The 15,347-nt window shown below is 48.5% G+C and overlaps 1 protein-coding gene across 1 annotated transcript in view; it reads right to left on the minus strand.

Annotated features, from left to right (window-relative positions):
- ARSG (arylsulfatase G) overlaps positions 1-15,347 on the minus strand; it is an 89,779-nt gene that overhangs the window by 11,164 nt on the left and 63,268 nt on the right. The window contains exons 8-9 of the mRNA XM_023729436.1: positions 11,711-11,819; positions 5,363-5,565 (exon numbers count right to left, since the gene is read on the minus strand). Coding sequence (XP_023585204.1) covers positions 5,363-5,565; positions 11,711-11,819 — 312 coding nt within the window. The remainder of the gene's footprint in view (positions 1-5,362; positions 5,566-11,710; positions 11,820-15,347) is intronic.

Consider the following 15,347-nt stretch of genomic DNA (forward strand, 5'->3'; position numbering starts at 1 on the left):
GGGGGGGTGGGGCACCTCCCACACCTGCCGCCTGCTGTGCTCTCATGACAGTCCTGTGAGTACCCCATACCCCCATGAGCAGGATGACAGCAGGCTCCTTCCAAACAGAAAAAGGCATCAGGGCTCCCAAACCCTCATTTCTCCCATCCTCGTGGAAAGCAAGCCTCTCACCGCACAAGGCTGTTTTGCTTCCTCCTTGAGAAGGCAGGAAGCGTGAGACTTGGAAAACCTACTGTCAAATGATCTATGATGCACCAAATCATCCAGAAGATGAGCGACAAGCTTTGCAGGTTCAAGGAATTGCTGTTACTTTGAGTCTAAGTCACAGAAATTCCACAAGGGTGGGCTGCTTTGTTCAGAATATTTATTCGGCGTTACCAGAGGCAACTTCCACAATTCAAGAGGAAGCAAGTCTGTGGGAGAGTTCATTCCCAGAAACCTAGATGGGTTTTGGAGAAGTCGTATATGCCTTTTTTTCCCTTTAAGCAGACGGAACTGATTAGAGCTTTCTTTCTTGTTTATATCAACATAGGAAGGACGTTGGCAAATTTACACATGAATCCAAGCCGAAGATATTTCCTCTCCAGACGCCTGGTCAGAATTTCAAAGATGACCTTATATTCTGCAAATGTGTTGCATTTTCTTGGTTGCCCTCCTTATCTGTGTGCTTGCTTGCTTTGCCTTATGGTGTTTTGGTATTTTAAGTGTGTAAGTGCAGTGCAATGAATCGCTTTTGTGTGGCCCTACTCACCACGGTCTTGTAACGCCCACTCAAGTGATTGGGTGGGACTATACAAATAAGGTAACTGTGGCCCACCAAGGGGATTGAATAGCTTGCTAATAATGCAAATAAAGTTCATGGCACCCGTGTGGGCATGGGACCATGCAAATAAGGTCTATGGAACCCTAATGAAGGGATTGGTCAGTTTTGCCATCCCACAAGGCTTAAAATGAGCCATCCCAGAGGCGGGAGAGAGAGGATCTCACCAACACCAAGAAAGAAGAGCCAAGAGCGGAACATGTCCTTTGGACCTGAGATCCCTGTGCTGAGAAGCTCCTGGAACCAGGAGACTGAAAGAGAGAGAGAGAGAGCTGTAACCCTGAAGCCGGCAAGAAGCAGTGACAGAGAAGCAGTGGCAGATAAATGGCAGCAGGAGGGACCCAAGGGAGAGACTGGCAGGAGATGGTGCGGTGGGCTTTCCAGCCCACAGAGCAATAAAGTTGAGTGCCTCTGGGCAGGAGGCTTGATGGTGGAGGAGGGTGCCTCTCAGCACTTGGTGGAGCTGGGTTTGTCAGCCCATGGAGCGTCTTCAGCCGAGGCTTACTGGCGGAGTAGGGTGCCTCTGAGCACTTATTGGTAAAGCTAAAAGAGCTTTGTAACACTTGCCCAAGCAGGGCAGAGGCCAAGGGGCCAGAGAGAGGCGTGCCTGCAGGCATGGCTGAAAAGAAGCTGTCCTGATGGAAGAACTGTATCCTGAGCATTCTCGAACCTGCTTCCCCAATAAACCCCATAATTGTGAATATTGTCTGTGAGCTCTGTGTGGCCACTGCAATGAATTATCAAACTCAGCAGAGAAGTAGAGAGTGCTGTGGGAGGGACGGTTAGTGTCAGAATCGGTAAAGATGGTGGCAAGAGGAGGCATGTCTGACCTCCACCTCACAGCAATCAGCCTTGGGCTGTTGACCTTGATTCTCCTTCCCCCCGGTGAAGTTAGACGTGAGACGCTGCCGCCATGCCATTCTTACAGTAAGTGACCTTACATCAGATCCTGAAGGCCGGTGCTTACAGCATGCCATCCCCAGAAGGTGGGGTCCTCCACCTCACCAAGCAGAGATGTGCAGCTCTTGGCCACCAAAAGGGTGGACGAGGCGGTCAGTCCTTTGCCAGCCACTTCTAACGGTGTCTTCCACCACTAGGGTCCTCCCTAAGAGAAGTGGCAAAGCTCCTGCTGCTCTTTCTTTCACACAGGGCCTCAGGGCTGTGCCAAGCATTTTCTGACCCACAGCAGCCCCAGGCTGGGTTGGGCTGGCCAGATGCAGAGCCACTAGGGAAGCCTTCCAGAGCCTTTAGGGAGGCCTTCTGGTTTGTTGACAATTTTTGGACCTGGTCATAATAAGCTGGAGCTAAGATAGGACTTGACTGCGTGGTGACACTCCACCTCCAGCTTCTGTCAGGAGTCAAGAAAGCACAAACAAGGATACTTGGTTCTGGACTGTGGCCCGCCCCTCCCCTGCTCTCATCTCTCTCCTCGCAGTTGCCCTCACTCCCGGGCCCAAACCTATTATGAGCAGAGCAGACGGTGCAGCAGATGCAAGAATATGTGGTGTGGTGTCAGCTGCTCTTGGTTTGTTCCCAGAAGCTGATGAAGGGGGTGGTAAGACTGTTCAGTATGAACACCTATAACCCAGTATTTGCCGCTACATCTCTCAAGACAGGGCCTAGGGAAGTGGCTAGAGGGTATGTGGCTTTAGGTTGCTTCATCTCTTCCATCTTCACCTCTCGGTTACTTCACTTGCTAAATAGGGAAGAACCCAACTGCTGAGAAGTGTTTGCATATTGTTTTGAACTGAATGCCTAGGAGTTACTGTAAACTTCTTGAAACTAGAACAGTTCCAACTCACAAGATCCTTGTAAGCCCAGGACATATGTGAGGGCAAACACAATTAAATTGTGTTTATTAAAAAATATATACGTAAACGCGTGTATGTGTGTACATGTACATACACACAGAGATATATATACACGCACACACACATACGGAGTCCCTGGGTAGTACAAATGGTAACAAGCTCGCAGCTAACCAAAAGGTTGGCGGTTTGAATCCACCCAAAGAAAGGCCTGGTGATCTACTTCTAAAAAATCACACTGAAAACTCTTAAGGAGCACAGTTCTACTCTGACACACATGGGGTCTCCATGAATCAGAATCAACTTGACAGCAACTAAGAGCAGCAACATACTATATATATATACATATAGATACATCCATAATATTAATATTATGTAATAATTAATAATATGAAATATATAATCATTCATATTCTTAGCTACTGGCCTTCCCCACAACTATTACAAAGTTGGGACTCCTTACTCCAGTCTCTTTAGTTCTATCGCTTTGCTTCAGTAGAGAGCACTGACCGGAGAAGACTGGACCCCAGTTCAGGGCCAACAACTACCTGTGTTACCCTCAAACCGCAAATCTCTCAAGTGTCTTCACTAACATTGCAGGTATCCGGTGCTCTGAAAGGCTGGGTGTGAAGCACACAGTGCCAGCACCCGGTGCTTTTACCCTTGAAGATACCATCAGCAGCTTCCTGCAGGCAGTTTAACTTATGGTGGTTTCCTTCTGGGCCATGGGGTGTGGTTAGGGAGCAAATCAGCAGTGACTTCAGCTGAGTTACCACACATCATCCTTCCCCACAGAAACCCCAAACCGTGCTGGGACTTGTATCTGGTTCCCTTACCTGGTTTCTGGGCCTAACCCTTTTGGGCACTAGACCAATCGCTGTTAGCCCTAGGCTGGGGTGTCGTGAGTTGGCAGAAAGCTGCAGCTAGCTGCTACTACTGTCTTTCCGAAAGAGACCAAGAGCCCTATTGAGAACGGAAGTTAGAACGCGAAGGAGCTGGCTTCCACAGGCAGGACCAGCACGTCAAGGCAACCACAGTCCTTGAAGCACTTCCTGGTGACCCCCATTATCCTATTAGTAGCCACGGTAATAAACACTCATAATAAACACTCCGGGGCACCTCTCCACTGACGTCTTTGATAACCCCCCAGGGTCACACGCCGCTAACTTCCAAGCTAACGGCGGAAACCATCTTCCTGCTGAGCTTGTCCGGACAAGGGCTAGGTGTGGGAGGTGTGCAGATCTGGAGGTCAGATATTCTGCGGGAAAGCAGGACTTCTTCAGCGGAAATTGCAGGCATAATCGGACAACTCCTAAAACCGACGCTGATGTTCACAGAAGCACCAATGGCACGCTGAGGACCATCACCAGCTGGCTGGGGGAGGATGGAGGAGGGCAGCTTCAGTAACCACAGTCCATTGGAGCAGCATTTGAGTCACTTCCACGTGGCCCTCGGTAAAGACGTAAATAGACCTTTGATGTGCGGGTCCCTAACGGAGGAGCTGCGTGCTCAAAGGGCCGTACAAAGGGGGCTCTGTGTTCCTCTGGCCTCCTTCCCTCCTCCCACCTCCTCTTCCTTTTGGTGAAAGGAAAACACACGGAAATGACAGGGAAAGGCCACCAGGCCTGACATTTCCTGGCTCTCGCTGCCACCAAGTGCTTCAGAGCGCACTGAAGAGGGAACACGGCGGAAGCTGATGCTGGGAACCGGAAGCCCAGAGCTTGTGCCAGAGGTTGCTCGATCAGGAACAGGCTGCAGAGCCGTGTACTCAGCTCTGCCGCAGCCGGGGCTATCAGGTGTAAAGACCTTGTTGTCCTGACACCCAAGGGGGTGTTCATTCACTCACTCACTCATTCATTCATTCATCCAATCTGCATTGACTGGATTCTGGCTGGATGCCAGGCACTGTTAGCTGCACTGAGAATTCAGTGGTGAACCTGAGAGCTGAGGTTCCTGCCCTCCAGAAGAGTCCATCCTATCTTAGGCTCCTAGTTCTGCTGTAACAGAAATACAAGCGAGTGGCTTCAAGAACAGAAACGTATTTTCTCAGAATTTAGGAGGCTGGAAGTCTGAATTCAGGGCACTGGCTCTAGCGGGAAGGCTCTCTGTTGACTCCAGGAGAAGGTCCTTGTCTCCTTTAGCTTCTGTAATCCCGGCGTGCCTTCATGCCTTGGCAATCTTCAAGTGGCATCAATCTTCCCCCTATTTGTGCTTGCTCGTCTCTGTGTCTAATCTGCTCTTTTCGGGACTCAAAAGTGATTAGGTTTAGGACATTCCCTACGCTGACATGGCCTCATTAACATAACAGAGAAAACCCTATTTCCAAATGGGATCACATCCACAGGTAAAGGGTTCAGGACTCCAACACATATTTTGGGGGAACACAATTCAATCTATAACACGTTCTAATGGGGAAGCCCCAAAATAAACAAGTCACAGACACTCGTCAGCCATCTCATCCAACAAAATTGTACTGGGCACCTCCTCTGTGCCTGAAAATGAAACACATGTGAAAACACCATCATTCTTTATTAGAGAGAAAGCACCCATGTACACCCACCCTGAGCCAAACTGTTATGTATAAACGTGGACTGATGAACTGGATCCATTATAGGGGAAGTGGAGAGGGGAGTAGAAAGGGAGGTTCATCTCAAAGGATTCCCCCCTCGGGGCTTCTTAAGCTGGGTCTGAACCAGCCACTTGCAAGCACCTTCTGAGGGACAGGTCTATTTGCACCGAGGTGGCAGGTCCTGGGCAAGAGGTGGCTGCTGACCTGTGGAAGAGCCTGGGCGGCTGTACATCACTTTCCCACTTACCTTGTGCCCACTCTGCAACCGGCCAAAGAGCACGTCAGAGGCGTCTAGACCATCGAAGTGCCGGTCCGGGGGCAGGCTGGCCTGGGCCAGGGCCACGACAGTGGGGAAGATGTCCAGCACACTGCAGGAGGAACAAGACCACATTGGCCCCAGGCAGCTCCCGGACTGTCTCCCTGGCCACACTGTGGTCACAACCCACCCAAACCAGCCCGAGACCAAGCACCAGCAGCCTCCTGTGTGGCCCGTCCTCTCTGCCTGCCTATCTTTCCGCTTCCACCTCAGATCCTGCTCCTATAAGAAGCAGAGCGCTGCAGTGGTTCAGCACCTAGGCTCTGCAGCCAGGTTGTTGCTTGCTTGGGTTCAAATCCCCACTCTGCCACTTACTATCTAGCTTTTCAATGCCTCAGTCTTCTGCTCTCTAAAACAGGCATAACAATAATCGTGCCTGCCTCCCGGGGTGGTTGTGTGGGTGAAGCATAGGGAAGGCACTTAGGAGAAGGTCTGGCACTTGGAACGTGTTCACTGAATGTTTGTGTTATACTTATTCACAGAGACATCACTATGACCTCTCTCTAAGATCTAAGGAGTCCTACCTGCCACCAACCAGGCCACAGCCACTCACTAAGAGGGAACAGTGTATGACAGGTGTCCGCAAAAGAATGTTCACTTCGATTTTCATTCCCTGCTTCTCTGCGGTAAATATTTAATCTTTGTTTAGAATGCCATGATACATGAAACATTCCTCCCCTCCTTTTTTTTTTTAAATTATTTTTCCCCATTCTAAAATAGCAAATGTTTGTTGTAGGTAAAATTAGCACACACAGAAATACAAAAGAGAGAAAAATACCCAACTAGTCTTATTGCCCAAAGGAAACCACTGTTGGCATTTTGGGGTTTTTCATTAACGTGATTTTTTTTTAAAGTCATGTAGTTTAGTTTCACTCTACTATTCAACACGTCCCCCTCCAGCCTGCTGTGCTCATGTCGGGAAAAACTTCTCAGCCAGGACAGAGGGGCTGCCTTCAACGGGGCTGTTGATCTGAGGGCCAGGCCAACTGAGTCAGTGGATTCGACTGAGCCAGGTGCAGGGTCAACGTGAGGCTAGACTTCCCCAGGAAAGGCCCCGGGCATCCTGAGCGCTGGGCACCGCAGCAAACTTTGGCTGACTCATGGGGCGGCCTCAAGGACCACCAGTTTAAAAAAAAAAAAAAAAAAGGTCGTCAAGGATACTCCAACTCATGGCAACCCCATGAGTGTGGGAGTAGAACTGTGCTCCATAGGCCTGTCTTCTGAAGCATCTCAGGATGGACTCGAACCTCCAACCCTTCAGTTAGCAGCCCACCATGTTAACAGTCTGCACCACCCAGGGACCCCTCCAAAGACCACATCACCCCACTTTCCCCACCCTGAGGTCCCCGGAGGTCTCTATCCTCCGAGGGGGGTTGCAGATCTTACTAGCTCCTTCCCCTCCCCAGCGCTCAGCCTACAACCCCAGGCAGAATCTCTCCACTGAGTACAGTACAGAGTGTTTTCTGGTTTGCCTTCACAGGCCACGTAGCTGGCGGCTTATCTCTCCAGATACGCGCTCCAGGAGCTGCCATCCCACACGAAAGCCGACTGAAGGAGCTCAGAGTGAACACTTGCAAAGTACAGAACAGTCCAGGGACCTGTCCAAAGTCCAAGGTTCCTGCCACAGACCGGGAAGCAAAGAGCACCGCACTGCAGTCTGAAAAGGCTGCGTGGTTTGAGTTTTCTCTAAATTGCTCCCCTAAAAGAGGAGATCAGCGTCACATATGTGTCAAATTACCAGCAAGAAAAACAGGATCTGTGTTAGATTTTGGAATGTACTATATGCTTTTTCATCTTATTTTTTCCCCTCTAGCATGAAGTTTAGCATCCTAATTATAATTAAGGTATAGCCCTAATTCTAATATTCACAGAATCCTAGTGTCTCAGAACTTGGCAGGAACCTCAGAGGTGCGAGTCCACCAGATGCACAAGGAAAACCCCTCACCAATGAGAAAAGCTTCAATACCTCCAGTGACTCAAGGCAGCCCAGTCCAGCGTTGGCAAGCTTGGGCTGTGAAAAAGTCCCTCCTTGTGTCATGGTGGGAAACCAAGCCCCCAAGGCCAGCTCTGGAAGAGGGAGGCACAGCCTGGCACACACAGCCCTGTTGCCATCCCAGGGCTGGGCCCCCAGCCTAGGCTGTGAACTTGCCCGGCAGCAAAACATGTGCATCCATTATACGCTGGAGATGGGGCTAGGAGTGGTGGCGGGTATGAGACCATCTCCTGTCCCTCCTCACCCCTGCCCGTTACCAGATATAGGAAAGAGGAGGGAACCCTGAGGGTGACATCTGAACCACCAGACACTGAAAACCACACAAACACTGACTCCTTGAAGCCTCTTCTGAAACATCATCCCCTTACAGCTTCTACTTGCAGAACACTGGCACCTTGTAGTTTCTACTTCCGGAGCATGGGCTCCTTGTAGTTTCTACTTCCAGGACCTCATTCTGTGCCTCAAGACAATACCCGTTGCCATCCAGTCGATTCCGACTCATAGTGACCCTACAGGACAGAGTAGAACTGCCCCATAGGGTTTCCAGGGAGCGGCTGGTGGATTCAAACTGCCAAAGGTTAGCAGCTGAGCTCTTAACCCTGAGCCACCAGGGCGCCTCAAGACAGTACAGAATCCCAGACTCCCTGTTCTACATGACTGATTACCTTTCAGATAACCGAAGACTGCTACAAGGTACCCCCAGGGGATTATCTGCGCTCCTAGCTAAAAAGCAGCTTTAGCTGTTTTTCAAACGAGACTGTTTCTAGTCTGGTTCTGGTCACCTTATACTCACCCCAGTTCATCTCCAAAAGAGCGGCCCTCAGTTCTGAACAGAGGTGGGGGCCTCCCAGCTTAGATGCAGAGCAGACTCTTCACTTTCTTGTATATCGCCAAGAGAAATTATATTAAAGCCCTGGTTCTCAACGCAGGTGAGTTCCCACCCCCACCTCCAACTCCCCACCCCATCTCCTTCATTGGACACCACCTAGAGACATTTTTGGTTGTCATAGCTATGAAGGGTAGGGAGGTTGCTACTGGTATCTAGTGGGTAGAGGTCAGGGATGCTTCCAAACATCCCACAGTACGCAAGACATCCCCCCACAACAAAGCATTATCTGCCAAAATGTCAACTGAGCCGAAGTTAAGAAACTTTGCATTAGAATTTTAGGTTAAAACCACCAGAGCTTTTCCACGTGCTCTACCAAAGCCCTGGCCTCCCCAAGGTAAGCTCCTAAACATCAGGAGCTTTTGGTCTGATTTGTTCATTCCTGTATCCCCAGTCCCTAGAACAATGATTGACCCATAGTTGGCCACAACAACAAATATTTGTTGAATAAATGAACTTCCCCCATTCTGTAATTGTCTCATTGGGCTCTGGGTCAAGACCTTTATTACATCACCTAGGTGTACACTAAAAAATTAACATTGGTTATCGGTAAAAGGACGGGGACCAGAGGGGACCTCCCCCTGCCACACACACACATTTGTACTTTCAGGTATTCACCGTGAGTATTTACACCAACTTGACTACTCCCTGAAGCCCATAATTCATTGGGGCCACTGGAATTTAGGTTTAAGGGACTCTGGCCTTGGCTCTGAGTGGCTTAAGGGAATTCTCTCTGATCTAAAGGAAGATCTATATTCCTCCCAGGAATAAAGTGCTAAATAAATAAGAAGTCTGAGCTGGAGTGCCTGGCTGGGCTCCTAAGAACATGACGTATCAGCATCAGTTTCTTGCATAAGCATCATAATGACATTCTTCTTAGAGCCGGGCTCTGAGGGAATTATGGGGGAAAGGTACTGGGCACACAGCAACCTGCCTGGGCAGTAAGAAAGCTCCACCCAAGTTTGCTTTACATGGATTCTCGTGGGGAAATAGCAAAAGGGTTAATTCTATTAAGAAACTTTCCTGCTACAATCAGGACTAATTTAACACCAAAAATTATCCGAAGAGGGGCTAATGTGGCATATTGGCATTGTGCCCCGGTGGGGCCTGAGGCCTCAATGAAGTGTACCCAATGTACCACCCTGTACCAAGACTTGCTTCTTTTGGTCATCAGACTATCCCCTAAGTCAGCTGCCACCTCTAAGGCCCTAAGTTATCAACAAGTGATCTTGTGGATAACTACAGTGGTTGACTGTAGGTGCGAATGCAGATCTCAAAGGAAAAGCGCGTGCTCAGTTTCTGGTGATGTAATCTGAGAGATCATTGAGTTATTTGTGCATGTGCAACCCAGCCCATGAACTTGGCCCCTCTCAATAAGCGCTCTGACTCCACCAAGCCAGTCCTATAAAAAGCAGCCCGCCTGGCCCTCTTCCCAGCCAGCCTGACATCACAGACTCCAGGCTGCGCTCTTGTTGTCACACCTGCTGGCACCCACTGACAGCATACTGCCCCCTCCTGAGTGCACAGGGCTGACCTGGGGTTCCTAGGGGGCCCCACAGGCTGCCAGAGACAATGCCTACCCACCCTCCATTTTGGCCACCAGAGCCGTTTACCCTTTCCTTCCCCTGGGCTTCCGTCTCTCCCTTCCTCCCCACTGGGTCTGAGGATGCTGGCAGGTGCCAATCAAGTCTGCTTTGTTCTCCTAGACTGTGTTCTTTATATTAGAGCCCATTCAGCTAATGGGCGAGAAACTTTGAACTAGGAAATCAGTCTTTAACCAGACCAAAACCTCTGAGCATGTGACCAAGCACCAGCTTCTGTGGAGAGTCCCCCTTGTTAATGAATACAGGCCAGAACCACAGTGAGGAAGTCCCCATCCGAATTAGCAAAAAGCCTGCCTTAGAAGCCCTGGTTACACAACCCCAATGGCATTGCTTTCATATTGCACACCACAGCCAAGTTCTTTGCCAAGAAGCTGGCCTCTTGGATCTACTTAATGGGGAGATAAGAGTGATGGTGGGATACTATCACATTTACAGCCATCCTTCTAATAAAGGAGCCCTGGTGGCGCAGTGGTTAAGCACTCAGCTGCTAACCGAAAGGTCAGTGGTTCAAACCCGCTAGTCACTCCACAGGAGAAAGATGTGGCAGTCTGCTTCTGTAAAGATTACAGCCTTGCAGACCCTATGGGGCAGTTTTGCTCTGTCCTACAGGGTCGCTATGAGTTGGAATCGACTCGATGACAGTGGGTTTGGGTTTGTTCTAATACAGGAAGCATCCAGCGACTCACTCATTATAGAAGCTTCATTGCCAGGGGTAGGAAGCGTGTCCTCATGTGGGGATTCTCATTGCCTACTGGCCTAGTGGGGCCACCTCCCCTCCAGGGCAAGTGGGCATCTAAACTCCTTTCTTGGGACCATCTGACTGTCAGTGAGTGACAGGCTGGCTCCACACAGTCACCCTTAGGACACCTGCCCTGCCCCCAAGGACAGAATAATTAGGGTTCAAATAATATATTCCCTCCCCTCTGCTCAGCCCAGGCCAAGGGAAGAGTCACTGCTGCCCTCTTTTGCTACTTCTTTCTCTTCAGCAGGGAGCTCCTGGGTGGCGGAAATGATTAAGTGTTTGGCTGCTAACTGGAAGGTTGGTGGTCCAAGTCCATCCAAAGACACCTCAGAAGAAAGGCCTGGTGATCTACTTCCAAAACATCAGCCATTGAAAATCCTATGCTACCAATAAAAAACAAAAAAGAAAAGAAAGAAAACAAAACTCTGTGAGGCACAGTTCTACTCTGCTACACATGGGGTCACCATGAGTGGGAATCAACTCGACAGCAACTAGTTTGGTTTTTGATTTTTCTCTTCAGCAGACACCACCATGACTCGATGCTAAAGGAAGTGAAACCCACCCGAAGCCCCTCTTCACTCAGACATTATCCCCAGATGATGGCCTGATCGGAGTTCCAAGGCACTAGTTACTTTAATTAGCACGTGCAATTGCCTTATGGACAAATCCATGCTGCTGCCATCAGAGCGCTAGCAGTAGCGGGCACACCTGGCTTCCTTTTGACTTGGATTCTCTTCCTTCTCAGTTCCTCCCTTAGGACATTCTCTTCGCAGAAAGACCTATATGGGCCAGGGATTCCCAGGGCTTCCCAAAGCTCTCTTTGTTTCCTGCCGGCCATCCACCTCCAGCCAGCTATCTGCCATCATGCAAAGGCATGTGGTGCGTGAGTTTCCTGATGTCTCTGGCCACCCAAGCAGCCATGATTTTTCTTGCTCTAAAACCCAAAGTCTCAAGGTAATTTGGGACTCATACCTTAACAAAGCAGTGCTGGTGACATTGATGGGGACTCTGCCAGGCCAATAAGCCAGAGCTGGGACCCGGTGTCCTCCCTCCCACGTGGTCTGCTTGGCTGGGCTTCCCCCTGTGAAAGGAGGGAAGGCAGGTGGTTCATGGATGGTGATAACTCGAGACTTCTTTTCAGCTAAGAGACAGGCCCTCTCCAAGAGTTCCCAGTAATCCCAGTAAAGGAACGACTTCTCTTAGTAAACAGTGATTTTTACTCAACTAGTGCATATTTTTCAATAAATGAGTTTATTTTCCTGGGCTGAACATATGTAAACAGTTCCCTCCGTCACTCTCCGTGGAATCACGTCACTTTATTTTCTCCACGGCACTTGCACCACCTGAAGTGATATTGTTTGTTGATTTACTCACATCTTGTGTGTTTTTAAACCGTGAGAGCCCTTCATCAATCTCATTCACTCTGAACAGCGCCTGAGATACAACAGATGCTTAACAAATATTTGTTGAATAAATGAATTCGTCTGCGTTTTATGAGCATGATGTTTAGGATGAAAAAATACAATTATCTGAAAAAAGAGAGACTTGGAAGCTTCCCCCCAGCTATTTAATCTGCCCAATGCCCCACAACTGGTCTGGCATCGATTTGATTGTTTTGTTTTGCTTTCCTCTTCCTTGAATTAACGAGTTGTTATGACGTTGTGGAGACAGTGTTAGTAATAGCTCTTGCCTCTTAGGGAGGCCGCAAGAACAGAGGTGCAATCTATGAATTTCCACTTTGGTAATTAAAGGAATTATTTTTGTAACCACTTAGTCAAAAGGGACCACCAATATAATGATGACCAGCGTGCTGGAAGAGATGAGGTCATGCTTTATGGAAACATCCTGAATACATGTTGCACTGAGTTAACCATGACTACCCCCCACCCCCACACACACCCCACCCTCATGCTGGTTGAGCCAGAGGCCAAGTATTCCACAAAGTTAGCGTGTAAAAAGCCTTTCCAAGGCAAACGCTGTCTATGGCTCACACAGACCGTGGTCATGCAACGTCCCCACGTTTGGCTGGAGTGAACAATAAAAGCAATTATGATGAAGGGCATGGAAAATAAAAACTCTGAACGCACATTGCAACATGCGGAACCTTTGATGTCCCTGGCCCAGCATGCCACACCGGAAATGCTCAGCATTCTTAGGACCTTCTCATAACCAGCTTTGGGGACCACCAAGTGTTAAAGTACAAACAAAACACAAAACTCACGTCCTATAGACTGTTTAGTAGCCCTGGTGGTGCAGTGGTGAAGAACTCGGCTGCTAACCAAAAGGTCCGCAGTTTGAACCCACCAGCCCCTCCACGGGAGAAAGATGTGGCAATCTGCTTCCAGAGTGATTTATAGCCTTGGAAATCCTACAGGGCAGTTCTACTCTGTCCTGTATGGTCACTATAAGGTCAGAATCAACTCGATGGCAATGGTTTGGTTTGGGTTTTATGAACTGTTTAAGGGTGTGGGGCTGGCAAAACCAATTGGAGTTTGGGCAGGCTAAGCAAAGTGCTTTGATCTAGCCCGATATTTCTCAAATACATTCTTCCCATTGTGAGCCACATCACCATAAATACACATAGAGTCTACTCCCAATTATTCATGCATAGTGAACAGAGGATCCACAACTGCAGCAAGCATAAAATGCATTTCCACGTGACTTTGGAATGCGTGACTTATGCTTCCGCTTAAGGCCAAAGAGTAGGGAGGAAGTATCCACCATGCTGGTGCTGGAGCTCTGCAGATCATTCCACCCCCGCGAGGGGCATTGCGTGGATGCTTGTGGTAGGGGTAGATGAAAATATGGAGACTGTTTATTTGCATGTCCATGGTGGACAAATCCAAACAGACTTGCTTAACCTTTGAGGCCAGATGCTAAGGAAGGGTAAAGGCTTCAGTTCAAAGAAAACAGCCATTTGTTCTGAAGGACAACCGGAAGGAAGGAGCTGTGTGGGCAAAGAGCACCAGGGAAATCACACAGGAATTGGTCTCTGACCCCAGGAGGTTTCCAAAAGGGTAAAACAAAAAAACCAAATTCATTGCCATCAAGTCAATTCCAACTCATGGTGACCCTATCTGTGCAGAGTAGAACTGCTGTACTCAGTAGGGTTTTCAAGGCTGTGTGAGCTTTCAGAAGCAGATCACCCGGTCTTTCTTTCAAGGTGCCTCGGTGGCTTCTAACTTTTGGTTAGTAGTCAAGCCCTTAACTGTTTTTACCACCCAGGGACTCCTCCAGAAGGGTCTACTGCCCCCTAATTAATAAATTTTCCTTCTCCAAATCCCAGTTTCTCACTGGCACTGCTGAGGTTAGGCAAAACATAAAAAGCTCCCACTAGCACTCTTTATGGGTCCCCAGGGTTATCAGCTGCCTGTGCTTGTAGCCAACGATGCTTGTGGTTTACCTGATCCAGCAAAGGCTGAATCCCAGGAGAGCTGCCCCTGGTCACCCAATTCTCATCACTGATCCTGTCCCTACTAAAGGGAACTCAGTCCAAGTTCAACATCATAATAACAGTAACAATAGTATATCTAAGCACCAAGTTGCTGGGGGCTCTGGTCCTTCCATGTGGAAGGCCTCGGTTAAATTCCTGACCAGTACCACCACCCATCTGTCAGTGAAGGCTTGTGTGTTGCTATGATGCCAAACAGTCCCAGTGGAGCTTCCAGACAAAGACAAACTAGGAAGAAAGTCCTGGCAATCTACTTCCAAAAAAATCAGCTAATGAAAACCCTATGGATCACATGGTCCAATCCCATTGTGCACAGGGTCACTATGAATGGGGGCCGACTCAATGGCAGTTAACAACATAACAAAGCACCAATTTAAGTGCTTCTAAACATAATGATCCCTCATAATCTCATTGAATCCTATGACAACCTTGTGAGCTAGGCACTGTTATCTCCATTTGATGAGAAAACCGAAGCTCAGAGAGGTTAAGTAATTTGCCCAAGGTCACACAGCTAGCAAACCGTAGAGCCAGGATTTGAATCCAGGTCTAACTACACAGCCAGTACACACCATTGCATTATTCTGTGTCTTAAAGGTGAACGCAATGAAATAGCTAAATCTTTTAGGATGGCGAGTCCCATCCCTGAATGCATATTAGAATCGCTAGGGGAGCTTTTAAAAAACACCAGGCCAAGTCTCCTTCCCCAGAGATTGTGATTTAATTAGCCTGGAGTGGGACCTGTACATCGATAGGTTTTAAAGCTCTCCGGTTTGACAACGTGGAGAGCCACCATTCCAGACGAAAGAGGGTAAGGGACAAGATGGGGAAGTAGACCCACTGTGTTTAAAAACTAAATGTAGCTTTGTTGTTGTTGTTGTTGGGTGCCGTCAAGTTGATTCCAACTCATGGCGACCCCATGTGACAGAGCAGAACTGCCCCATAAGGTTTTCTTGGCTTATGTGGTTTTAAATCACAGGTTTTATACTGCTCGTGCCTTTATACTTTTATGCCATAGGATCATAAGTTGCAATCAGTAAGAACAATAGATAAGTCCTTAAATTAAACTTCTACGCACTTTTCAATTTCAAAACTATTTCTTAGTTTAGATAAACCTTAATAATTTGATCAGTGGCCCTGGATGTTGAAAGTGTTGGTCGT

Source organism: Trichechus manatus, unplaced genomic scaffold, assembly GCF_000243295.1.
Source record: "Trichechus manatus latirostris isolate Lorelei unplaced genomic scaffold, TriManLat1.0 scaffold00028, whole genome shotgun sequence".
Classification (NCBI taxonomy): Eukaryota; Metazoa; Chordata; class Mammalia; order Sirenia; family Trichechidae; genus Trichechus; species Trichechus manatus.